Raw genomic sequence first — 24,207 nt, 5'->3', positions numbered from 1 at the left:
GTAAAATTTGGGTGGCAGGGAAGGACGACTGGGGAGTAGGGGCCCAGATCGGGTGGTACCGGGGGTAGCCACCCTGGAATAAAAGTTCCAGACCTGCCTCCAGGGGTGAGGCCCATATCCCACAGTCCCGGAGGACTGAGAGAACCAGGAGAGGGAGCCCCTCCTGAGGGGAGTACAGATCAGGTGGTACCGGGGGTAACCACCTTGGAATAGGTAATTTCTCCGGACCTGTCTCCAGTGGGCTAGAGCCTTACTGTGGGGTAAAGTGCAGCTAATGGGTGCACTGCCCTGCCACCGTCCTTTAATAACAAACAACAGAAAGTCACCAAAATACAGTCTCTGTTCATTGCACCCTGAATGATAAGGTCTAAGGCTTGCTAGGAGACAGATAACCCTAGCCTATAGCCATTAATGGTATAATTATTATTATTATTATTATTATATACTAAGCAAATGATATCATAAGTATATATGGATAAATGTTTTTCTAAACGTAGCGGAATAGTAATGTTCAGTAACTATACACGACATTCTGAATTGTTGTGTCAAAGCTTGCCCCCATTTTTTTTTTGGGGGGGGGGGGGGAAGACAGATTATTAGCCTTATTCATGGTGAACATTTCTATAGATCTAAATGATTTTGTTTATTCGCTTGAAGATGGTCCTAAAGCGTAGTATCAGGGGTTCAGATGTGTAGAGCAAGGGTCCCAGTCATGGGAGGGTGGGAGGGTAAAAGAAAAATCAGTGGCGAAGGATCGGCACAAACGAGAAGACTGAATACAACGAGGAGCGTGTGCTTGACTAGAGGAGAGGGGCATGAGGTGGACATGTGAGAGACATGACTGGAACCATTGATACACTGTCTTTTACAGATGTAGATAACAGTGGCTTTACTTAGGAAATGAAAGGTTTGTTGTGATATCCAAAAGGGGTGATTGTTTTCAACTGGGAATTCCTGATGGACTTTGAGATCAGGAATTGGTGGCATGTTACCTATGTTACTGGGATTTACTTATGAGCATGACACGAGGTTCATAGTGTCACATGTCTCTGAAATAAAGTGTTACAATGCAGAATGTGTGTGCCTGACTTTGAGATATTGTCTCTCAGGTCTCATCAACATCAGTTTATGGATGCCATAAACTTAAACTAATTGCTAAAAACATTTTTATAGTTCACGCTCGATATATCAAAATTCAAAAATGGCACCGAGGCTTTCCACCAAACTTTTATATTTGGTAATGGTTTGTTTGTATTAAGTCTCTTGTGGAAATTAACGGAGAAAGGAAACTTACAAACTTTGTAATTTGGGCAGAAAGCCTTGGAGCCAGGTTATAATTTGATTTATTAAACACGGGCATTTTCGCTATCACTTATTACATCCCTTGTTTATTTTCAGCGCCAGAGATACCTATTACAGAGAGAAGACCTTTTAGAAAAAACATACGTTTCGGATAGATATTCCTTAGAGTTTCAATTGCTCTAAGCTTCTATAGTCAGTCTAATTTTTCTTTTCTGCCTTTTTATTTTCAGCAGCACAGATAACCACTACAGATGGTAGGTTTGCCATCGGTATTACTTAAAACTGTTTTGTTTTCTTTTGTGTTCAATCTATCTTATCTCTCATATTTTTCGCTTTTTAGCACAAGAGATAACCACCACAGACGGTAAGTTTGGCATCGATTTTACTTAGTCTTACCCTTTTGTTTTCTGTGTATCTTATCGTTTGTAATTTTCCATTTTCAGCACCAGAGATAACTACTACAGATGGTACGTTTAACATCGATACTATTAAGAATCGGTTTAACCTTTTTTTTTTTCAATCTTATTCAACTTTCTTTTTGTTTGTTTTTTTATTTTCAGCACCGGACATGACTAATACAGATGGTAAGTTTGGCATCAGTATTACTATTACTACTGTTCATTTTTTTTTTTCTTCTTCGTGTTTCGTGTTTTTTCGCTTTTAGTACCAGAGATACCTACTACATATGGTAAGTTAGCATCGACATCACTTAGAATTGCTCTCTTCTGTACTGTGTTTTATTGGTATTATCTTGAAGTTGTTTTTCTTGCATCTTCAGTTGCAGCACGAGTTACAGGCGTTAAAACTACCACAGATCGTGAGTATTTTAAATTTATTATTTAATTTTTTTCGAGAATTTTGTATTTCAATCAATTTTAATAACAGTATCAGTTTTACAATACAAAAGCCCGAAAAACTGTATCAAAGAGACATGGCCGAGCCCACAGGTCAAAAGAGCGGTTGCTATGCCAATGTCAATTGAATCGGAGAAACAGTTGTAACACGATGGAATTCAAGGGATAATTAACAGCTACTGAAAGTTTCAGCATCGATGAACAGAACCACTTTTTCAGAACTGTGAAAAATACGGGGAGAAAGGGTTTTCCTACAATTCGTTGTGCTACTGAGGGTTAACATAAACAGCATTTAAATTTTTTGCAATCCTAATTAGCCTTTATTGATCTTACTTTTGATTTGCATATTTTGTTTCTCCCAGCACCAAAGATAACTACTTCAGATGGTACGTTTGACATCAATATAACCTGCATTTATATTAGCTTTTTCCTCTACCATTTCAGTCTAGTTTCAGCTCAGATGATAAGCCTAAGTATTACTAGCAATTGTTCAATTTTTTGTATTTCATAAAAAATTCCATTACCGTTGTCTTTACCTTCTCTTTCATGTATTTCATTTTCAGCGCCAGAGATGACTACTACAGATGGTAAGTCTATAGTGATAGTTGTTGTTGAAGTTCGTCATGGTAGGTTTTATATTCTTATACGTTAACTTTTCTGCTGTTTCATTTGCAGCACCAGAAATACCTACTACAAATGCCGGTAAGTTTGACAAAATTATCACTCGCAGTTTCTGTTTTTCAATCAAATTTATCTAGTGACACATCGATATATCTTTACACCATTTCATGTATTTTCATTACATTTCCAGAACAAGAGATAACGACTACAGACAATACGTCCTACTATTGATATGAGAAAAATATTTTCTTTGTTTTTCTTTCTGATTTTATAAAAACTCTCCTCACTATATCCTATCAGTTATCTTTCTTGAGACGCTTATTTCCTAGCTCCAGAGGTAGTTTGTACAGATAGAAAGTCTAAAATATACGTTTTTAAATGGTTAGGTTTCTTTCAAGTCAATTTTAACGCTTGTTTGCTTATTTGAAGGAATTTTCGAATATCACGAGTAGTGTAAATCCTTAATTACTCGACCTTTCAGAAGATTACTCATTTATTATATGGCTGAGAAAATTGCGAACATGTGCGCGTTTTTTTGCACTGCGGTACAAATTAAAAATTAACGATAAATTGGCCTTCTCTCAACCAATCACAATAAAGTAATGATTACTCTTAAGCTATTGTACCATTTTAATTGTGACACCAGAGATTACCACTACAGAGTGTTAGGAAATCGTATTTGGGACGAAGTTTCCAAAACTTGGACCGAATTTTCAAGACCTCAAGCGAATTCGCAAGGTAGCGCGAACTTTCGTTGCAAAATTTTACAAAGCCAAGAAAAATTTTGCTTCAATGAAAACTTAGCCGGAAAGTCCCGAAAATTGTGACAGTGTACTTTAATCCTTAACACGATCTCTTCTGCCATTTCAGTTCCGGCACAAGAGACAATTACCACAGAGTGTAAGTTAAACTTAACTACTACCTTATTGAAGTCGCGTGTTTCAATGATTCTTTTTCATTCTTATCGTATCACAACCCTTGTGTTCCAATTCAATCTATCTTTCGTGTCTTGTCATTTGCAGCATCAGAGAAGGCTACAACAGGTGGTAAGTTTAACGTGGATTTTAGTTAAGTGGTTGTGTTTGTATCGCCACAATCCTAATGTTATATTTCTTCGGATTTCCATTCCTAGGTCCAGAAATGACAACTACAGATGGTAAGTCTGACCGGCTATTCGTTGAAAATAGTTTCATTTTTTAACTTGATAATCCAATTTCAACCTTATGTTTTGTGTTTTGTTTTTGTTCTTTCAATAGCAGCACCAGAGATACCTTCTACAGATGGTAGGTTTAACAAATAAATCACTTAAATCGTCATAGCTTTAAGATTTCTGTCTTGTTACATTATTATTATTATCTTTACCTTAAATGATTTGTTCCGAGAGCTCACGTACACCTACATTAAACATACAGCTTATGCAAGGAAAACACGAATACCTCTACAAATAAATGTTTATTCAACAGATTGAGATACAAAACAAACTGAAACAGTTTTGACTCTTTTATAAATCCCCGGTGAACGCGCCAGAACGTTTTTTGCGTTTGATAAACTCACGAGAAAGGCCAAATAACAAGAGATCCACTTTTGAGAATCCGAACATCTCAGCCAGTGGACAATAGAAACAATGTGAACAGTGCATTGGTCAATCAATCAATCAATCAATCAATCAATCAATCAACCAGTCTGTCAGTCATTCAATCAATTAATCAATTAATCAAAATTCATTAAAAGGAAACGCAGAGGTTATGACCTTCGAGGACGTTCCCTAATTAAAAATATTAATATCTGTAATCTTTGATAAAAATGTCATAAGATACAATTAAAAACACATTTCAAAGCCAAACGATTTTAACTTATAATAAAAAGCCTTCTCAGTTTACCTCTAAAAATATTAAAATCATTATCTTCCGCTGTTTCTTTAGGGAGTACGTTCCACCCTTGAGTTATTCTGTCGAATAACGCGTGAAAATAGCATAGGGATAACTGCATGTGCTCTGATATTGTAATGACAATTGTGTATAATTTATCTCTTTATATTTTAATCGTTTGTCCATTTTTTTTATTTCCAGAACCAGATATGACTACTGAAGGTAATAAGGCCAGAAGTAATACTTTTTGAAATTGATATGGTCATTATTGTTATTAACTATCATTTTAACTGATGCTACTTTTTTATAAGCAGTAGTAGAGATGCCTATAGCGCTTATCAATCAACCAGAAATTCTGGTTTCTATTTCAGGAAATTTCCAGTGAGGAATGTAACAGCATTTTCTACAATTGAAGGGAAATAAGGAAAACCTAGCGAGTTATACCCAAATTTTTTTTTGACCAAAAATTTCTCACTGTTCTATTTGATTTTAATCCCGGTATTTCTGGAATGTTCAGTTGAATGGTTGTCATTCGGACACGTAACAATTTTCGGATTCAAGGATATTTCGTTCCATTTGCCCTCGTTTCTAAAGTTCCGGAATTTCTGGTCGCTGTTAGATGTGATTGATCTTAAAGTCCTTTTCGTTTACAACTGAAACAAAGATATTACTGGAAATAGCTTCATTACCAATAATTTTGTCATATTTCTTTTCACTTTCAGCACCAGAAATTTCTACTACCGAGAGTAAGTAACAAAAATGTAACCGAAAATTTCTTCACTATATTGTGTCTTATCGTAATTCTATTGCTGTTTCACATGCATTTCACACTTTTTCATCTACAGTGTTAGAAATTACTACAGATGGTAAGTTTGCTTCTTAGTTATAACTTTTTAATGATGTAGTTTTGGCAATTCATTTTAATATTACTACAATGAACTTTTATTTATCTTTCATACCTTTTCATTTGCAGGTCCAGAGATACCTAGTACAGATGGTAAGTCGAGTCAAGAAGGCCTCTCAAGATTATTCTAGTTTTTGTATATCAATCCAGTTGTACCGCGGCACTATTTACTGATACATTTCGTGTTTTCTCTTACAACTTTCAAAAGGTTTTTAGTTTTAGTTGAAATTGTCTAAGGTTTTGCATTTCATAAGATTGTAATGAGCAATAATTGCAATTTTCTGATTAAATCTAATTCAGTCTCGTTATCACTTTTTTGTTATCTTTCGTTCTTTATTCAATTGCAGCACAAGTAAAGCTTAGTTTTTTAGTTGTGCATACCTAGATTTAGATTTTTAAAGTTTTTCATTTTTATCATATCTTTAAATTTTTAGCTGTATTCTATTTTGTAATTTTTATTATCTTACAAGTGTAAATAGTTTTTAATTTTTAACTTAGGATAGAGGGCCACTGGTTCGTCAGTTTTTTACTGTCGTGGGTTACCCTCTGTAAATAAAGTTGTTACTTACTTACTTACTTACTTACTTACTTAGTACAGATCGTAAGTTTTGTGTGCTAGACTTCATTTGAAATTCTTGAGATCGAGGTTTCTATATCCCATACCACGATTACCCCTTCTATACGTTTTGTTTCTTTCTTTTTCTAGAAACGGAAATAACCTCTACAAGTGGTAAGTTTCACAGCTATTACTTGTACTTGGATAACCATTTTGAAGCTCATTCATCTCAAAAGAGATGTATAAGGCACTGCATTCGTGGAAAGCAGCTTTTTTATTTAATTATTTTTTTACTATTAGTTATTAGTAGTTTTAGCTGACGAATTTTTAACCGTGTTTAAATAAAGATTATCAATCTATTTCAATAAAGAGTATCTATCTCAAACTCATTCAATTTCAAATGTCGATTAAGGAAACAAGACCTGACGAATTTGATTGAAGGAGATCACCATACAAACTCTTATCTGTGTTGTAGTGATTTTTGTACATGTGATAGGATTCTTACAAACTCTTGTTTAGCTTAACTTAGCATTTTAAATTCTAACATGAATATATTTTAGAATTTTTTAATTTTAAGTATTGTAATATTTAAACTTTTTGTATTATAATACAAACATTACTTAGAATTCATTTTTATAATACTACATTACTCACAGTAACTTTACGATTAATACCACACTACTTTAAACTTTCACTAAACTGTATTTAATTGGTTTTATCATTAAGTAACACCAATTAGAGGATTGTCCAATACACCCGAATTGAGTAGATTAATTCAACTTCCGGTGTGTCGATTGACGAATTGAGTCAAAGTGGGTGTATTGGACGTGACTGACTAATTAAGACTCGAAGTCCTAGAAGATTTGATACGCAAATAAAGTTTCATACGTTCTTAATTCATCACGTTTAAACAAAGCAATTCAAATCGTGGCTGTGTTTGGATATCTGATCATAATTAGCATAGGTTTTACGATTTTATTTCACCGTTTTCTCCTTAGTTTTAATTTCGGTCGATAAGATATATCAATCAATGAGACAGTGTCTCACCACATTTTTAAACACTTCGTCAAATATACTCCGCTGCATGTCGTACTAGTTTCAACTCTCTACTCAGTGGTTGGAAATGTTTTAAAGCATGGGCTAATGGATTTTATAGTTTTACTTTTTTCATTGCTACTTGTGCTATATTTCCTTTATGCCTCCATGCCTTTTAATTTCCAGCACCGGAGGTAACTACCACAAGAGGTACGTCACACTTAAATGCTACTTGACGTTTAATATTTCTTAATATCTCACAATTTTTTCATCTGTTTAAACGTGCCTTTCTATTTCCAGCACCACAGATAACTACTACAGCTGGTAAGTTTGAAATCAGTGTCTAAAAAATCCGTTAAAGCTTTTTGTGTTTTAATGTTATTGGGTTTTCGAGTTCTTTTTTTTTCATTTGAAGTTCCAGAAATAACTACCACAGATGGCAAGTTTGCTTTATATGTTGCTTAGAATGTGATTGGGATTTTGGTTTCAATCTAATTAACTTTGTGATTTTCCAATTTCAGAACCGTCAGAACCAGAGGTGACTACTACAGAAGGTAAGTTTGGCATCGATATTGCTTTAAGTTGGTTTTGAACTTCTGTTTCCATCTAACTTTTTTTCCTGTCATTCTATTTCTAACAACAGAGATAACTAATAAAGATGATCAGTTAGGCATCGATATTGCTTAGGACTGGTCTTGTTTTCAATTCAACTTATCTTTCGATTTTTTTCCATTTCCAGTATCAGAAACAACTAGTACAGATGGTAAGCTTCGCATAGATGTTACTCACAACTGGATTAGACTTTTGGTTTTAGTCTTTCTCGTTTTACATTTCCCGGACCAGAGATAACTGCAACAGATAGCACATTTTGCATAGATGTTACTTAGAATTTCAATCGGGTTAAACTATGTATCTTGCCTTTTTTATTTTCAGCACCAAAGATGACTACATCAGATGGTGAGTTTTGAGACCGATATTACTTATTTACACACTTTTGTTTTCTATTTAACTTATTTCTCTTACTTTTCCATTTTCAGCACCAGAGATAACTACTACAGATGGTAAGCTTGGCGTAGATGTTACTTTGAATTAGATTAGACGTTTGTTTTAATCTGACATATTTTTCGCGTTTTTTGATTTACCAGCACCAGAGATAACTCCTACAGATGGTACGTTTGGCATAAATGGCTTAGATTTGGTTTCAGCTTTTAGTAATAAATATATGTCAATCAGACATTCTAATCTATATATCTTCTTGTTTCTCCACTTCCAGCACCTGAGATAACTACTACAGATGGTATGTTTGTCAAGATGCTAATTATTAGAATTGCAACAAAATTTGTGATTCCATCTAACTTATCTTTCCTGTCATTATATTTCTAGCATCAGAGATAACTAGTACTACTACAAGTGGTAAGTTTGGCTTCGATATTACTTAGTTTCACATGTTTTTTTTTTAAAATCTAAGTTATCCTTGATACTTTTCCATTTTCAGCACCAGAGACAGTTTCGACAGATGGTAAGTTTGTGAGAAATTTTATTTACCTTGTTTTTCCACTTTCAACTGAGATGACTACTTAAGACGTATTAAAGTTTGACATAGATACTACGGCTTAGAATTGGTATACACTTCTTTTGTTCAATCTTATCTATATTTCTTGCCTATCCAGTTTCAGCACCAGAGATAACTACTACAGATGGTAAGTTTTGCAACAATGTTGCTTAGGATTGGTTTTGTTTTAGTTTAAGTTATTTTTCGATTTTTCTTTTTTCATTTTCAGTATCAGAGATAACGAACACACATAGTACGTTTCGCATACATGTTACCTGGACATGTTATTGGAGTTAATTTTTCTTTTTAATTGAATTTATCCTTTCTTCCTTCTGAAACAAAGATAACTGCCACACAGTACAATTTTGGCATAGATATTACCTAGAATTTCAATTTGTTTAAGCTTAATCAGTGTAACCTTTCTTTCCTGCCTTTTTTAATTTTAGAACCAGAGATAACGGCTACAGATGGTAAGCTTTACATCGATATAACTTAGAACTGTTTTGTTTTCTTTATTTTTCAAACTATCTTATCTTTCGTATTTTTGGTTTTTCAGCACCAGAGATAACTACCTCAGATGGTAAGTACAGTTTGCATAGACACTACGGCTTAGATTTGGTTTAAACGTTTCCTGTTCAATGTTATTTACATTTCTTGCCTTTCTAATTTCAGCACCAGAGGTAACTGCTACAGATGGTAAGTTTCGGCGTCGATGTTATAAAGAACCGGTTCAATTTTTTTTTCCTTTTCGATCTAATTTTAATTATATTTCGTTCTTTTTTTTATTTCTAGGATCGGGCATGACTACTACACATGGTAAGTTTGACATCGATATTAAAAAGAATTGGTTTTGTTCTATTGTTTATTAATCTAATTCATGTTTCCTGTTTTTCCGCTTTCAGCATCAGGGATACCTACTACAGATGGTAAGTTTGGGATAAATGTTACTTAGAATTGGACTCAACTTTTGTGTTTCAATCTAATTTCTCTTTCTCGCCTTTATGTTTTCAGCACCCGAGAGAACTACTACAGGTGGTGTGTTTGGCAACAATATTACTTAGAATCGGTTTTAATTTGTTTTAAATTTAACTTATCATCCGAATTTGTTTTCATTTACAGCACCAGAGATAACTACCACAGATAGTAACTTTTGCAAAGATGTTACTTAGAATTAGATTTAGCTTTTTGTTGTCATTAATTTTATCTATCCTTCGTGTTTTTCGTCTTTCGGAACAAAGGTAACTGTTACAGACTGAACGTTTCGCATAGATATTACTTAGAGTTTCAATTGCTTTAACCTTCTATAATCATTCTAAGTTTTCTTTCCTATTTTTTCATTTTCAGCACCGGGGATAACCACTACAGATGGTAGGTTTCCCACCGATATTACGTAAAATTGATTTGTTTTCTTTTGTTTTCAATCTATCTTATCCTTTATAATTTTTGCTATTAGCACCTAAGATAACCACCACAAACGGTAAGTTTGGCATCGATTTTACCCAGTCTTACACTTTTCTTTTCAATCTATCTCATCCTTCGTAATTTTCCATTTTTAGCACCAGAGATAACTACTGCAGATGGTACGTTTGACATCGATATTATTAAGGATCGGTTTAACCTTTTTTCCAATTAATTCATCTTTCGTGTTTTTTTTTTCTAGCACCGGGCATGACTATTACAGATGGTAAGTTTGGCATCAATATTACTATTACTACTCTTCATTTTTTTTTTTTTTTTTTAATCTATTTCATGTTATGTGTTTTTTCGTTTCTAGCACCAGAGATGCCTTCTACAGATAGTAAGTTAGCGTCGACATCACTTAGAATTGCTTTCTTCTGTACTCTGTTGTTATTGCTATTATCTTAAAGTCGTTTTTCTTGCATCTTCAGTTGCAGCACAAGTTAAAAGCGTTAAAACAACCACAGATCGTGAGTGTTTCATAAGTATCACTTAAATTTCTCGAGAATTTTGTATTTATTGCAAATTTAATAATAGTATCACTTTTACTTTATCCTTTTTTTCTATCTGTTGCTAGAAGCAGAGACAAGTACCACAGGTAATAAGCTCTTAATATGCATTAATATTATACCATTTTTGTTGTAAGGTATTATTGTATTTCATTCTGATTTCACCTCTTAACAACTGTTTAACTTCAAGTCATATTTCATAACATTATTTTCCAGCATCGGAGATGACAACTACACACAAAGGTATGTTTATCTCGAATATAACTGGAAATTGTTAAGTATGACCATTTCTGACTAAATTGATTAACATTTTGTTATTTATAATTAGCATCAATTTTTAACTTTATATCTATATCCCATTCATTTAGAGTGAGTAATTGTTGAAAACGTTTTAAATTTATAGTTCAAGCTCGATATATCAAAATTCAAAAATGGCACTGAGGCTTTCCCCCAAACTTTTATATTTGGTTATGGTTTCTTTGTATTAAGTCTCTTGTGGAAATTACCGGAGAAAGGAAACTTACAAACTTTGCAATTTTGGGCAGAAAGCCTCGGAGCCAGGTTATAATTTGTTGAAAGCATTTTAAATTTATAGTTCAAGCTCGATATATCAAAATTCAAAAATGGCACCGAGGCTTTCCCCCAAACTTTTATATTTGATAATAGTTTCTTTGTATTACGTCTCTTGTGGAAATTACCGGAGAAAAGAAACTTACAAACTTTGCAATTTTGGGCAGAAAGCCTCGGAGCCAGGTTATAATTTCATATATTAGACACGGGCAGTTTTGCTATCATTTTTTAAAAGGGCTTGTTTATTTGCAGCGCCAGAGATACGTACTACAGATAGTAGACCTTTTACAAGAAATAAACCTTTCGCCTAGATATTTCTTAGAGTTTCAATTGCTATAAGCTTCTATAAACAGTCTAATTTTTCTTTCCTGCTTTGTTATTTTCAGCATCAGAGATAACCACTACAGACGGTAGGTTTGCCACTAATATTACTTAAAATTGTTTTGTTTTCTTTTGTCTTCAAGCTATCTTATCCTTTATACTTTTCGTTTTTTAGCACCAGAGATAACCATCACAGACGGTAAGTTTGGCATCGATTTTACTTAGTGTCACGCTTTTGTTTTCAATCTATCTTATCCTTCGTATTTTCCAATTTAAGCACCAGAGATAACTACTGCAGATGGTACGTCTGACATCGATATTATTAAAAATTGGTTCAACCTTCTTTTCCAATCTAATTCATGTTTCTTTTTTTATTATTATTTCCAGCACCGGACATGACTACTACAGATGGTAAGTTTGGCGTCACTATTACTATTACTACTGTTCATTTTTTTTTTTATCTAATTCATGTTTCGTGTTTTTTCGCTTTTAGCACTAGAGATACCTACTACAGATGGTAAGTTAGCATCGACATCTCTTAGAATTGCTTTCTTCTGTACTGTGTGTTATTGCTATTATCTTGAAGTTGTCTTTCTTGCATCCTCAGTTGCAGCACGAGTCACAGGCGTTAAAACAACCACAGATCGTAAGTGTTTGAAAAGTATCATTTAACTTTTCCGAGAATTTTGTATTTCAATCAAATTTAATAACAGTATCAGTTTTATTGTATCCTGTTTTTTCTTTCCGTTGCTAGAACCAGAGACAAGTACTACAGGTAGTAAGGCTTTTAATATACATTTATATTATATTATTTCTTGTTGTAACGTATGATTGTATTTCATTCTGATTTCATCTCTTAACAACTGTTTTCAAAACGTTATTTTCCAGCGTCGGAGATGACAACTACAGATAAAGGTATGTTTATTTAACATATAACTGGAAATTGTTAAGCATTATCATTTGTGACTAAATTGATTAACATTCTCTTATTTATAATTATCATTAATGTTTCACTTTATATCTATATCTTATTCAGTTAAAGCTTGGGTAACTGGCACCGAGGCTTTCCGCCAAACGTTTTTATTTGTTAATGGTTTTTTTTTTGTATAAAGTCTTTTGTGGAATTTACCGGAGAAAAAAAACTTACAAACGTTGCAATTCTGAGCAGAAAGCGTCGGAGCCAGGTTATAATTTTATATATCAAACACGGGTATTTTCGCTATCATTTATTAAAAGGACTTGTTTATTTTCAGCGCCAGAGATACCTACTACAGATAGCAGACCTTTTACAAAAGATAAACCTTTCGCATAGACACTCCTTACAGCTTCAACTGCTTTAAGCTTCTATAATCAGTCTAATTTTTCTTTCCTGCCTTTTTATTTTCAGCACCAGAGATAACCACTACAGATGGTAAGTTTGCCACTAATGTTACTTAAAATTGTTTTGTGTTCTTTTGTCTTCAATCTATCTTATCTCTTATATTTGTTTCGTTTTTTAGCACCAGAGATAACCACCACAGACGGTAAGTTTGGCATTGATTTTACTTAGTCTTACACTTTTGTTTTCAATCTATCTGATCCTTTGTAATTTTCCGTTTTCAGCACCAGAGATAACTACTACAGATAGTACGTTTGACATCGATATTATAGTCCGGTCTGTTAGGTCGAAAATCGTGACAAATCGGGCAAATTAGGCACAGATGTTCCTTTTGACATAAAAAACGAATTTAGAAGGGGTGCTACGTAATACGGCTTTCGGGGGGGGGGGGAGCATGACGCCCATAGAAATTACGCAATACTCAAACGGTGGCATAAAAGCGAGGCTGTAGCATTTAATGTGTTTATTACGTACCAGTTTTAACGAATGCCGTTGTAAAATGACTAAACTACATTACTCAGACTCAGTATTGTGTTTGTGTCCAAAACAAGTCATTTGCCTTAATCACGTGACATTCTTATAATGCTTTGAGCACGCTTACATCAAGGAGTGTTTTATACATTTAATTTTTAACATCTTCCGCTAGATATCGTAAATTGTCGTTATTTGTTGCTCCATTTCTAAGGATTTATGTTCTGGCAGCCTCCAGAGCAACTACAGAGCTCAGTGTATGGTAGGTTGGCCTTGACACATTTGCAACGACTACTTTTCAGCCTTTCTTGCATCCTCACTTTAGCAGTTCACTGCACGCTTTACAGGCTTCTGGAAGAACAGTCCAGCGGGGTCTCCATCTATCGTTCTCCATTTTCCATCCAAAATCAGACGGGGATGGGTTGCTCATTAAGGGACGTCCAGATGCATGCTTGGTAAAGAGCTCTGTTAGAATGATTCAACAGGGCATCCTAACAACGGGAATTGTATATAAATGGACTTAACACAAGTATAAACAAACACGCACCGCTTATTTGTATGTACTATATAAATTAAGCTCTGATATAGCCCAAGTAGAAGAACTAGAGGTTCAAGTCCAGCATAGCTTTATGGTAGGCTTTGGTTAGCTAAAAGAAGTTGATAAGTGGATTCAATACCAGAAAAGGTTGGGTTAGTTGAAATGTTTCTCGTCTTTTCGCTAAACCGGTTAATTCTTTTCGCGTTGTCCTAACAGGTGTTAACCTATCATATTGAAATTTAGCAAAAACGAAAAACAACTGAAATTTGTGTATGATAGGTTCTTACCTCTGTTGGGGGAATGTTTTCTAGCGCCCGATTCTTTTTCGTGAAGAGTTCTCGTCGAGCAGTGTTCACATCAGTAGCAAGGCTGGTCCTGTCAAAAAGAATCACCACAAAGCGCTACAGGACATCAAACACAGGAGTGTTGATCTCAAGTGGAAGAAAGGGGCTATCATTCACGAAAAGGAAAGCTTCTGTGGCTTCAGGGTACGCTTTCTAGGCCTCCCACGCAAATTTCTTTGCTTTCCCCAGGAATGCTGACGTAGTGTCAGAACCAATGAACGCGTGAAAAAATGGAGGCGCACGGCATTTCTGCTCGCCCAAATACTCACAAATGGTGTTAACGGAAAGCCCCTGGAAATTCTTTCCCATCCCAAGCGACCCAAAAGCTCAATCCAGGCCGAGTTGAAGACAACGTGTGGAACTGCGCAATTAGAATAACAATAACAACTGTGCGAACTAAGACACTTCTCCCCCCCCCCCCCCCCCCTATTTAAAGCATTTTTAATGTGAACGGGAATCCGCGTGTCTACTTCTTCACGGTTACAGCTACACATTTGGTTCCTGGGGCAACTTGAGATGACGTTTTCACCTAAAATTTAAGATGATACAGTCAGTGTTAGCGTTCTTCAAGACTTGATTGACATAAAAAGTTTGAACGGTGTCTATATAAAAGACCTACTCAAAAATTGGTTAACATCTTACCCGAAGTTATGTAGACAACTTTGTCAGCTGGAAAGGAAGCTGTTTCAACTTGCTTGGTTAACAAGTCAAACAGTTCTTTCTTGTTATAGGAATCTTGGAGAAACGCCTGCCAGTTCTGAGGTAACTTGACATGCGCAGCCACCTTTGGTCTCAGGCCTTTCCCTCTCGTCTCACGGGCAGCCTCTTTCAGACTCTCCACTCGGTATTCATCCAAAACAATGTGAACTCGTTTGGTACTCTTCGAGTGGTTTTCCAGGGAAGGTAAGAGCTTTGAATCTGCATATTTAGAAAGCGTTGCGACGGATGAAACTGGAAGCGTATGTACAATACCTGCTCCATCAAAAACTTTGACATCGTAAGATGCTGGTGGTGGAGGAGGTGGTTTTTCTTTGTTGACGCACGCAATCAAATCAGACTTTTTCCCGAATCGGAGATTGCCAAACTCTGACAAAGAAGGTGGATACGGCTGATTTTCACGCTTGAAGAACTCTTCAAGATCTCTGTCGCGGTGTTGGCTGGCAATATATAAACGACTGTAGAGGTAACGGTCACTTTTTACCGCTGTCAACTTTAAGGACGCTTTGGAGATTTGCTTTGGCTGCTGGCGCTTGAACAATGGCAAGGCATTCTTTGAAATCGTATCGTGAATCGACACAGTCCTTTCATCGATGACGTGTTTTACGAATTTCTTGTACTGGCGTAATCCAATTTCCTGGAGTTTATGCACAGTATCCACGACAGAAGCATCTGCGCAATTGTGCGTGTCAAGGGCAAGAAATTCAGGGCAATCATCCTTAAAAGAGTTTCCCATTTCTGAAATTGTACTTAAAAGATTCTTGACACGACTTTGAAAGGTTTTCTGTGTAGAAAGTCCTTGTTCGTGGTGTTTGTTCTTTTCATGAACATTTGTTTCACCTTTTAACTGACTTTCGAACTCTTGCAACACTCGAGCGGTTTCTGATCCGGCCACCATCCATCTTCCAAATGAAATTTTGCCACTCCATAACTTTTCGTTTAAATCAAATCATAACCTACTTAAGGTGATTCCCCACATTTACATTGGGCATCCTTACTGCGCATAATTTATGGTATCACTAGCGCGCGCTCGTGCACGCGCACATTGAAAACATGGCGGATTTTGCCTTGATATTGAGTTCTGTCAGTTGAAAAATGGCTATAGCTCACTAACGAGCACGGCGGGCACCCCAATTTTTTTTCCAGTCGTTTTAATCAACTAACCATTAGCTTTGCGTGAGGAAAGACTGATCTGATTTCCGTTGCTGGAAATTGAAGAAATAAGGAAAATAGCAGCTGCACTGTAGTCTTTTCTATTTGCAGTTTGATAGCCGTGGCAAGCAATTTGGTTGCAATATTTTAACAGGGATTCAGCTGTCTGTCAAAATCAAACTTAAAAAGTTTATGTGAGTCCGACACAAGTATTGACTGTAGTTTGAGGCGTATTTTCATGAATCTGGGCTCTCAGAGTTTACAATAACTTGGAATGCGTTCTTGCCAAAAGCATTGAATAATGCTAAAATGGGACATTTTCAATGCCTCACTGCTCCTTAACGAGCATGCCCCCCCCCCTTTTATTTTATAATTAAAGTTCTCATATGATAAATATTCTGTGGACAAAGTTTGGACAAAAATCTATTGACAGTTTTATTTCAGGGTAATTACCTTAAAATATTTGGTTCTTGAACCATTTTTTATAACATCTGGTGACTTCTCACAGTTTTTCATTTATCCCAAGTTATGACTTTTATTCAGAGTAACGTTTATTGAACACCGGCTCACATACAAGGATAAAAATAAAAATCACCGAACTCTACGTTTCTAAAAAACAAATTGAGCTTCTTTCACATCATAGCGAAATGAATTTTACGTCATTGAAGGATGAAGTATACAATATCAGGTGTTATTATCCAACTGCAGCGAATACCGTCCAAATAACGGTGCAAATATTTAGCTCTTATTAACCGAGCTGCAGGTCTGTATGGGAGAATCTTGACCGAGGTCGTGAGTACAGACCGAACACAGTGAGGTCTGTACACACGGCCGAGGTCAAGATTCTCCCATACAGACCGACTTAGCTCGGTTAATAAGATGTTTATTATATGGCAAAGAGGAAAACTTTAATTCGTTTAATGTAACTGGTTTGCTGACAGTTTGCTTGCGAACGGCGATGAGCTTAACTTAAACCTGCCGAAATTTGCTCGTCCTCTTTACTTTTTTTTTGTCATCAAGCTTTTTGGCACTTCCGTGAGAAGAAAATAAAAGAAATGGTGTACATTTTTGTATTTTAGTTTGCTACTTTTTCAACGCAAAATGAAACCGGTCTAGCTAGATGCCGGTCTAGATGGGAAAATCTAGACCGCGGTCAATATCGATTTCAGCCAATCAAATTCGTGAATTCGGTAGTTCCCAGTCTTTGTGAGACACAGCCATATAATAAACAGTGATATCGCACAGTAGAAAACCTGTTTGCCATATTTGTACAGTAGAAAACCTGATTGCCGCACAGGTCGGCCCGCGCACGCAAAACTGTCACACTCTCCCTCTTTCATTGATAAACTTATTTACTACAGCAGTTGGATAATAAATCTCGTATTAGATGTTTTGGTGTGTAGTATCGCTGTATATTTTTACTCGTTGTTTGTATATTGACTCGCCCTACGGGCTCGTCAAAATACGGCACAACTCGTAAAAATATACAGCGATACTGCACACCAAAACATCTAATAAGATATGTATACTTACAGTTTACATATAGTGGAATTCCGTGTAAAACAAGGAGGAACTTCACTCTCAACCACTCCGCTGTCAACCCGGTCACCGGGAGGTAAAGTGCATGTTGTATGGAAACACCGCTGGCTTTTTATTACAATTTATTGTTTAAAGAAGAGCCGTACATATTTTTCATTACGTTACAAATAATTTAAATGAAAGGAATTTAGTGAATGTCTTCTCGCTAAAACATTAATGTCATAAATGAGGTGAAATTCACATCGAATTAAGCTTTGTAATGACTACGCATATATGACGTCTTTTTTCGTCTTTTTTTACTACAAAAAGGCATTAAATTTTTACATTTGAGCACAGCTTTATTAAATTTTCATTTTTTGTCTTTATTTTACCAATATCAACACTTAAACCACACTGTAATCAACAGAATGAATAATTTCATAGCTCATAATGGCACGCGGCTTTTGACACACCACAACTGAGACTCGTTTACAAAAAAATCCCCTCCCCATCTCCCCTGGGGTATTTTTTTGTGGTACCCCCTCTAAAATGATTAGTTATACCGTAAACTATATTTGTGCCAAATTTGGTCCTTTTACGCGTCTTGTCACGATTTTCGTAATTTTCCGACCTAAGAGACCGGACTATTATTAAGAATCGGTTTAACCTTTTTTTCCAATCTAATTCATCTTTCGTTTTTTTTTTATTTCCAGCACCTGACATGACTACTACAGATGGTAAGTTTGGCATCAGAATTACTGTTACTACTGTTCATTTTTTTTTTTTATCTAATTCATGTTTCGTGTTTTTTCGCTTTTAGCACCAGAGATGCCTACTACAGATGGTAAGTTAGCATCGCCGTCACTTAGAATTGCTTTCTTCTGTACTGTATTTTATTGCTATTATCTTGAAGTTGTTTTTCTTTTATTAAAAGGGCTTGTTTATTTGCAGCGCAAAGATACGTACTACAGACAGTAGACTTTTTACAAGAAATAACCCTTTCCCATAGATATTCCCTAGAGTTTCAATTGCTTTAACTTCTATAATCAGTCTAATTTCTCTCTCCTGCTTTGTTATTTTCAGCATCAGAGATAACCACCACAGATGGTACGTTTGCCACTGATATTACTTAAAATTGTTTTGTTTTCTTTTGTCTTCAATCTATCTTATCTCTTATATTTTTCGTTTTATAACACCAGAGATAAAAACCACAGACGCTAAGTTTGGCGTCGATTTTACTTAGTCTTACACTTTTGTTTTCAATCTATCTTACCCTTCGTATTTTCCATTTTCAGCACCAGAGATAACTACTGCAGATGGTACGTTTGACATCGATATTATTAAGAATCGGTTTAACCTTTTTTCCAATCTAATTCATCTTTCGTGTTTTTTTTTCTAGCACCGGGAATGACTACTACAGATGGTAAGTTTAGCATCATTCCGATTTCATCTCTTAACGACTGTTTAACTGCAAGTCATATTTCATAACGTTATTTTCCAGCATCGCAGATGAGAACTACAGATAAAGGTATGTTTATCTCGAATATAAGTGGAAATTGTTAAGTATGATCAGGAGCCATAATCGGGGACGGAGACCGTAAGTCTTGGGATCTGCGCGCACCTATGATATGGGACAATTTTTCTATTTTTAGAACAAATCGCGCCATCCTGACGTCATATTTCCGCGCGGATCCACGCACATGTCGGGGGCTCTCGCGTGGATGCTGTCACGTTGCGTGATCAAATGGTGAGGGTTGCGAGATTCTCTTGCGTATTTTTCACCGCGATGGCAGGGAATAAGGCAGGGAATACGAACCAGGGCGCTTATATGTAGCCATTTTCTCTTGATGTAGTTTTATGCTCTGAGCTAACGGAAAAGGTGGGTTTTTAGGGTCGAAAACAAGACTTCAATCTCGCGCTGGGAATGAATAATAAGATCTGCTCGCGCTTGTTGTAAGCTTACCCGTATGTTTTTGCGTTTGTTCTAGATCTGACTTAAGAATATAGCAAGAAAACTCTATACTCTGGTGTCGAGTTAATTTGTGAGTTTCTCAGACAATGGTTAATAATAAGCAACACCTGTTTTGATGGTTTCTTATTGTTTCTGCTTGTTTGGTGAGTTTGTAAAAGGCTTTGAAAGGAAAGTCTGACGCGTACAATTAGCTCATTTGCATAGTGCAGCTCGTGCACTTTCAAGTCCGAGTCAGTGTTTTCAATTGTCAACAAATCTCAGTTGACAAAGATTTCTTTCGTTATCTTTTGTGCTGAGATGCTGCAACAACATCTGATAGGTTTTTTCTAGTTTAGCTTAGTTTGTTATTGATTGTAAAGCCACAGGTATGTTGTGACTGATTTCTTAATAAAGACTTCTACTACCATTACTACTACTACTACTACTACTACTACTACTACTACTACTACTACTACTACTAACAAATTTCACGAACGCAAAAAAGGCTACTAACATCATGTGTGTTTCTTCAACATAAGCCATAGTGAAGTTTTACAGTGCGAAAATGAAAATAGACAAGGAGTTTTGATAACTCGATCAACAAAATCGAAATCGTTATTCGAAGTTGATTAAAGAAAGCGTCATCAGTGTAACTTTGCTGATTATTTCTGCTTTATTCACATATTTCCAGGTTAGCTTTTAATATGTTCTCAAACATTTATCAATCTTAAACATATTTAAAAACTATAGAGTTATTTTTCGAGTTCGATGTATGCTTTCACACGAAAGTGCGGCGGAAGTCCAATTTGTCGTGTTTACTGACTGTACAAAACACGCATCGGCGGGCGCTCTCATTCATCGATAACAGAGAATTTACTGGATTTTTACACAAATAAAACTGAGCAGTATCTACGGACGTAAAGTTATTGGGCCTTGATGAAACATCAAACGTTGCTTACAATTCAGGCGAAACTCAAACTAGCAATTATTTTGTTTTACTTTTTGGTCGCGATAGACTGGCAAGTTCCTCGCAAGCGTGTAGTAAGAGGAGCTAGGAAGCCATGAAGTCCTGAAGCTCAGCTATATCTAAATATATCCAGCTAGTCTTTTGCTGTGTAATGGAAAAGCTGTTAATCTTCAACATATGTGAAATTTAAAGTGGAGTAATGTACAGCTCATGTAAAAGAAGCATCCGTCGGAACACAACTTGGTCAGCGATATATGTAAGCTTAAAGCGGAACATACCTAAATTCGACACGGTCTTACTTCACTCAAACTGGAGCAGCTTACGACGAAAATACTTAATTAAGCAAAATTCCAACAGACGTAAACGCGTTGAGTTGTGGGCCAAAAACATGGCAAATTACGGGAATTTCGGACGCCATTTCCCCCTCGCGACATCCGCAGAAATCCTCGCAGCATGTACTCGCGTGTGCCGCAGGCGATGGCGCAATTTGTTCTAAAAATAGAATTATTGTCCCATATCATGGGGACAACCCCAATACTTGAAATGGCGCGCGCCTACGGTCTCCGTCCCCGATTATGGTTCCTGGTATGATCATTTGTGACTAAATTGATTAACATTTTGTTATTTACAATTAGCATTAATTTTTCACTATATATCTATATCCCATTCATTTAAAGCTTGAGTAATTGTTGAAAACATTTTTATAGTTCACGCTCGATATATCAAAATTCAAAAATGGCACCGACGCTTTCCGCCAAACTTTTATATTTGGTAATGGTTTCTTTGCATTAAGTCTCTTGTGGAAATTAACGGAGAAAGGAAACTTACAAACTTTGCGAGTTTGGGCAGAAAGCCTCGAAGCCAGGTTATAGTTTGATATATTAAACACGGGCATTTTTTGTGTTACTCATTAAAAGGGCTTGTTTATTTGTAGCGCCAGAGATACCTACTACAAATAGTAGACCTTTTAGAAAAAATAGACGTTTCGGATGGATATTCCTTAGAGTTTCACTTGCTTTAAGCTTCTACAATCAGTCTAAGTTTTCTTTTTTGCTTTTTTATTTTCAGCACCAGAGATAACCACTACAGATGGTAGGTTTCCCACTGATATTACTTAAAATTGTTTTGTTTTCTTTTGTCTTCAATCTATCTTATCCCTTATATTTTTCGTTTTTTAGCACCAGAAATAACCACTACAGACGGTAAGTTTGGCATCGATTTTACTTAGTCTTACACTTTTGTTTTCAATCTATCTTATCCTTTGTAATTTTCCATTTTCAGCACCACAGATAACTACTGCAGATGGTACGTTTGAAACCCATATTATTAGGAATTTGTTTAACCTGTTTTCCGATCTAATTCATCTTTCGTTTTTTTTTAATTTCCAGCACCGGACATGACTACTACAGATGGTAAGTTTGGCATCAGTATTACTATTACTACTGTTCATTTTTTTTTTTATCTAATTCATGCATGTTTCGTGGTTTTTCGCTTTTAGCTCCAGAGATACCTACTACAGATGGTAAGTTAGCATCGACATCACTTAGAATTGCTTTCTTCTGTACTGTGTTTTATTGCTATTATCTTGAAGTTTTTTTTCTTGCATCTTCAGTTGCAGCACGAGTCACAGGCGTTAAAACAACCACAGATCGTAAGTGTTTTAAAAGTATCATCTAATATTTCCGAGAATTTTGTATTTCAATCAAATTTAATAACAGTATCAGTTTTACTGTATCCTTTGTTTCTTTCCGTCGCTAGAACCAGAGACAAGTTTTACAGGTAATAATTACCCTTCTAATATACATTTATAATACACTATTTCTTGTTGTAAGGTATCATTGTATTTCATTCTGATTTCATCTCTTAAGAACTGTTTTTAAGTCGTATTTCAAAACATTATTTTCCAGCATCGGAGATGACAACTACAGATAAAGGTATGTTTATCTCGAATATGACTGGAAAGTGTTAAGTATTATCGTTTGTGACTAAATTGGTTATCATTTTATTATTTATAATTAGTATTAATATTTCACTTTATATCTATACCCGTTCATTTAGAGCTTGAGTAATTGTTGAAAACATTTTTATAGTTCACGCTCGATATATCAAAATTCAAAAATGGCACCGAGGCTTTTTGCCAAACTTTTATATTTGGTAATGGTTTCTTTGTATTAAGCCTCTTTTGGAAATTAACGGAGAAAGGAAACTTACAAACTTTGCAATTTTGCGCAGAAAGCCTCGGAGCGAGGTTATAATTTGATATATTAAATACAGGCATTTTCGCTATCATTTATTACAACGGCTTGTTTATTTTCAGCGCCAAAGACACCTATTACAGATAGCAGACCTTTTAGAAAAAATAGACCTTTCGGATAGATATTCCTTAGATTTTCAATTGCTTTAAGCTTCTACAATCAGTCTAATGTTTCTTGTTGTTGTTGTTGTTGTTTCTTTCATGCTAGAGGGCAGGGTGTAGATAATGAGCGGCTTGCACATTTACTTATCGACGTTTCTTATTTGACATTACATTTTTTCACTGTTTTCGACAAACAGGCGTCCAATGTCCAATCCCCATGGATACCACATTCATTATTGGATCGTCTGGAACTGTCTGTAGTGGTAACAACTGGAATCGCGTGTTGAGCTTTGTCCAAACTTTGGTCCGTTATTTTGGTGTTTCACCATCTGGAAGTCACATTGCACTCATACGATACAGCAGCGATCCTGAGCTGGTTCTGAAATTGAACACATTAACTGGTTCTCGTCTCAGTGTCTCAGAGGTCAACGGGCAGGTTGCTCGCCTGGTCTGTCGACCAGGTTTCAATCGAATTGATAAAGCGATGGAGCTAGCTGACAAGGAGGTGTTGACAACCCCAGCTGGCATGAGAGATGTTCCAAGGGTAATCTGAGACCATGTTTTGTTGATTATTTTATTTTGTGTTCTCGCACACCTTAATGAGAGATTCTTGTAACACCCTGGCACCAGTGGCAAACGAGGGAATTGCTTCTATCAAGATTATTTTTAATCCATTTTGTCTTTTATTCATTTCAATCTATGTTTTCTTTCCTGATAGCCTATTGTTGTGATCACGGATGGAAGGCAAACAACTACCCAAGGACCATATACTTCACTGGACGTACTCTCCTCGCGACTAGAGCAAAAGAAAGCAAGTGTGTTTGCTTTGGGTATTGGTGATGAGATTGACAAATCAGAACTTGAAAAAATCGCAACCTCACCAGACAACGTGTTCACGATTAAATCGTTCGATGAATTGGAAGACAAAGTCCATCGAATAAAGAGAGGCTTTTGTATAGGTATTGCTCAAATATCGTTTTTAAATAACTTAATATTTGATTAGTACATTTAATGTTTCATTGCAGTTTTTCATTTTTTTCTTAATCTCCTTCTCTGATCAACAGTAAGACCGATTATTGGCGTATACGCCGTTAAGTGATTACATAGAAGTGTTACACTAGTGTTACACTTTTATTTTCAATCTATCTTATCCTTTGTAATTTTCCGTTTTCAGCACCAGAGACAACTACTATAGATAGTGCGTTTGACATCGATATTATAGTCCGGTCTGTTAGGTCGAAAATTGTGACAAATCGCGTAAAAGC

The 24,207-nt window shown here is 35.7% G+C and overlaps 2 protein-coding genes and 1 pseudogene across 2 annotated transcripts in view; 1 reads left to right on the top strand and 2 right to left on the bottom strand.

Annotated features, from left to right (window-relative positions):
• Positions 1 to 24,207, top strand: part of LOC110040311 (uncharacterized) — a 74,459-nt gene that overhangs the window by 39,592 nt on the left and 10,660 nt on the right. Inside the window, exons 151-215 of the mRNA XM_089277534.1 lie at positions 1,533 to 1,556; positions 1,643 to 1,666; positions 1,746 to 1,769; positions 1,863 to 1,886; positions 2,081 to 2,119; positions 2,519 to 2,542; positions 2,720 to 2,743; positions 2,832 to 2,858; positions 3,648 to 3,677; positions 3,800 to 3,823; positions 3,910 to 3,933; positions 4,034 to 4,060; positions 4,847 to 4,867; positions 5,368 to 5,391; positions 5,491 to 5,511; positions 5,619 to 5,642; positions 6,256 to 6,279; positions 7,327 to 7,350; positions 7,441 to 7,464; positions 7,662 to 7,694; positions 7,880 to 7,903; positions 8,074 to 8,097; positions 8,178 to 8,201; positions 8,286 to 8,309; positions 8,414 to 8,437; positions 8,524 to 8,553; positions 8,636 to 8,659; positions 8,811 to 8,840; positions 9,139 to 9,162; positions 9,249 to 9,272; positions 9,365 to 9,388; positions 9,485 to 9,508; positions 9,595 to 9,618; positions 9,704 to 9,724; positions 10,037 to 10,060; positions 10,146 to 10,169; positions 10,353 to 10,376; positions 10,467 to 10,490; positions 10,582 to 10,620; positions 10,728 to 10,748; positions 10,876 to 10,902; positions 11,616 to 11,639; positions 11,726 to 11,749; positions 11,938 to 11,961; positions 12,044 to 12,067; positions 12,158 to 12,196; positions 12,305 to 12,325; positions 12,439 to 12,465; positions 12,938 to 12,961; positions 13,050 to 13,073; positions 18,382 to 18,405; positions 18,489 to 18,512; positions 18,752 to 18,775; positions 18,964 to 18,987; positions 19,068 to 19,091; positions 19,170 to 19,196; positions 21,655 to 21,678; positions 21,765 to 21,788; positions 21,868 to 21,891; positions 21,975 to 21,998; positions 22,085 to 22,237; positions 22,345 to 22,365; positions 22,494 to 22,520; positions 23,140 to 23,486; positions 23,661 to 23,901. Of these exons, the coding sequence (XP_089133660.1) occupies positions 1,533 to 1,556; positions 1,643 to 1,666; positions 1,746 to 1,769; positions 1,863 to 1,886; positions 2,081 to 2,119; positions 2,519 to 2,542; positions 2,720 to 2,743; positions 2,832 to 2,858; positions 3,648 to 3,677; positions 3,800 to 3,823; positions 3,910 to 3,933; positions 4,034 to 4,060; positions 4,847 to 4,867; positions 5,368 to 5,391; positions 5,491 to 5,511; positions 5,619 to 5,642; positions 6,256 to 6,279; positions 7,327 to 7,350; positions 7,441 to 7,464; positions 7,662 to 7,694; positions 7,880 to 7,903; positions 8,074 to 8,097; positions 8,178 to 8,201; positions 8,286 to 8,309; positions 8,414 to 8,437; positions 8,524 to 8,553; positions 8,636 to 8,659; positions 8,811 to 8,840; positions 9,139 to 9,162; positions 9,249 to 9,272; positions 9,365 to 9,388; positions 9,485 to 9,508; positions 9,595 to 9,618; positions 9,704 to 9,724; positions 10,037 to 10,060; positions 10,146 to 10,169; positions 10,353 to 10,376; positions 10,467 to 10,490; positions 10,582 to 10,620; positions 10,728 to 10,748; positions 10,876 to 10,902; positions 11,616 to 11,639; positions 11,726 to 11,749; positions 11,938 to 11,961; positions 12,044 to 12,067; positions 12,158 to 12,196; positions 12,305 to 12,325; positions 12,439 to 12,465; positions 12,938 to 12,961; positions 13,050 to 13,073; positions 18,382 to 18,405; positions 18,489 to 18,512; positions 18,752 to 18,775; positions 18,964 to 18,987; positions 19,068 to 19,091; positions 19,170 to 19,196; positions 21,655 to 21,678; positions 21,765 to 21,788; positions 21,868 to 21,891; positions 21,975 to 21,998; positions 22,085 to 22,237; positions 22,345 to 22,365; positions 22,494 to 22,520; positions 23,140 to 23,486; positions 23,661 to 23,901 (2,301 nt within the window). The remainder of the gene's footprint in view (positions 1 to 1,532; positions 1,557 to 1,642; positions 1,667 to 1,745; positions 1,770 to 1,862; positions 1,887 to 2,080; positions 2,120 to 2,518; positions 2,543 to 2,719; positions 2,744 to 2,831; positions 2,859 to 3,647; positions 3,678 to 3,799; positions 3,824 to 3,909; positions 3,934 to 4,033; positions 4,061 to 4,846; positions 4,868 to 5,367; positions 5,392 to 5,490; positions 5,512 to 5,618; positions 5,643 to 6,255; positions 6,280 to 7,326; positions 7,351 to 7,440; positions 7,465 to 7,661; positions 7,695 to 7,879; positions 7,904 to 8,073; positions 8,098 to 8,177; positions 8,202 to 8,285; positions 8,310 to 8,413; positions 8,438 to 8,523; positions 8,554 to 8,635; positions 8,660 to 8,810; positions 8,841 to 9,138; positions 9,163 to 9,248; positions 9,273 to 9,364; positions 9,389 to 9,484; positions 9,509 to 9,594; positions 9,619 to 9,703; positions 9,725 to 10,036; positions 10,061 to 10,145; positions 10,170 to 10,352; positions 10,377 to 10,466; positions 10,491 to 10,581; positions 10,621 to 10,727; positions 10,749 to 10,875; positions 10,903 to 11,615; positions 11,640 to 11,725; positions 11,750 to 11,937; positions 11,962 to 12,043; positions 12,068 to 12,157; positions 12,197 to 12,304; positions 12,326 to 12,438; positions 12,466 to 12,937; positions 12,962 to 13,049; positions 13,074 to 18,381; positions 18,406 to 18,488; positions 18,513 to 18,751; positions 18,776 to 18,963; positions 18,988 to 19,067; positions 19,092 to 19,169; positions 19,197 to 21,654; positions 21,679 to 21,764; positions 21,789 to 21,867; positions 21,892 to 21,974; positions 21,999 to 22,084; positions 22,238 to 22,344; positions 22,366 to 22,493; positions 22,521 to 23,139; positions 23,487 to 23,660; positions 23,902 to 24,207) is intronic.
• Positions 13,721 to 14,775, bottom strand: LOC149117530 (uncharacterized; annotated as a pseudogene).
• LOC149117529 (uncharacterized) lies at positions 14,901 to 15,896 on the bottom strand. The gene has a single exon (XM_089283616.1). It carries the CDS (start codon positions 15,894 to 15,896, stop codon positions 14,901 to 14,903), a length of 996 nt encoding a protein of 331 aa, XP_089139742.1.

This window comes from Orbicella faveolata, unplaced genomic scaffold (genome assembly GCF_042242905.1).
Source record: "Orbicella faveolata isolate gen_17 unplaced genomic scaffold, um_ofav_v1 contig_12, whole genome shotgun sequence".
NCBI lineage: Eukaryota > Metazoa > Cnidaria > Anthozoa > Scleractinia > Merulinidae > Orbicella > Orbicella faveolata.
This window is presented reverse-complemented; position numbering and strand designations above follow the sequence as displayed.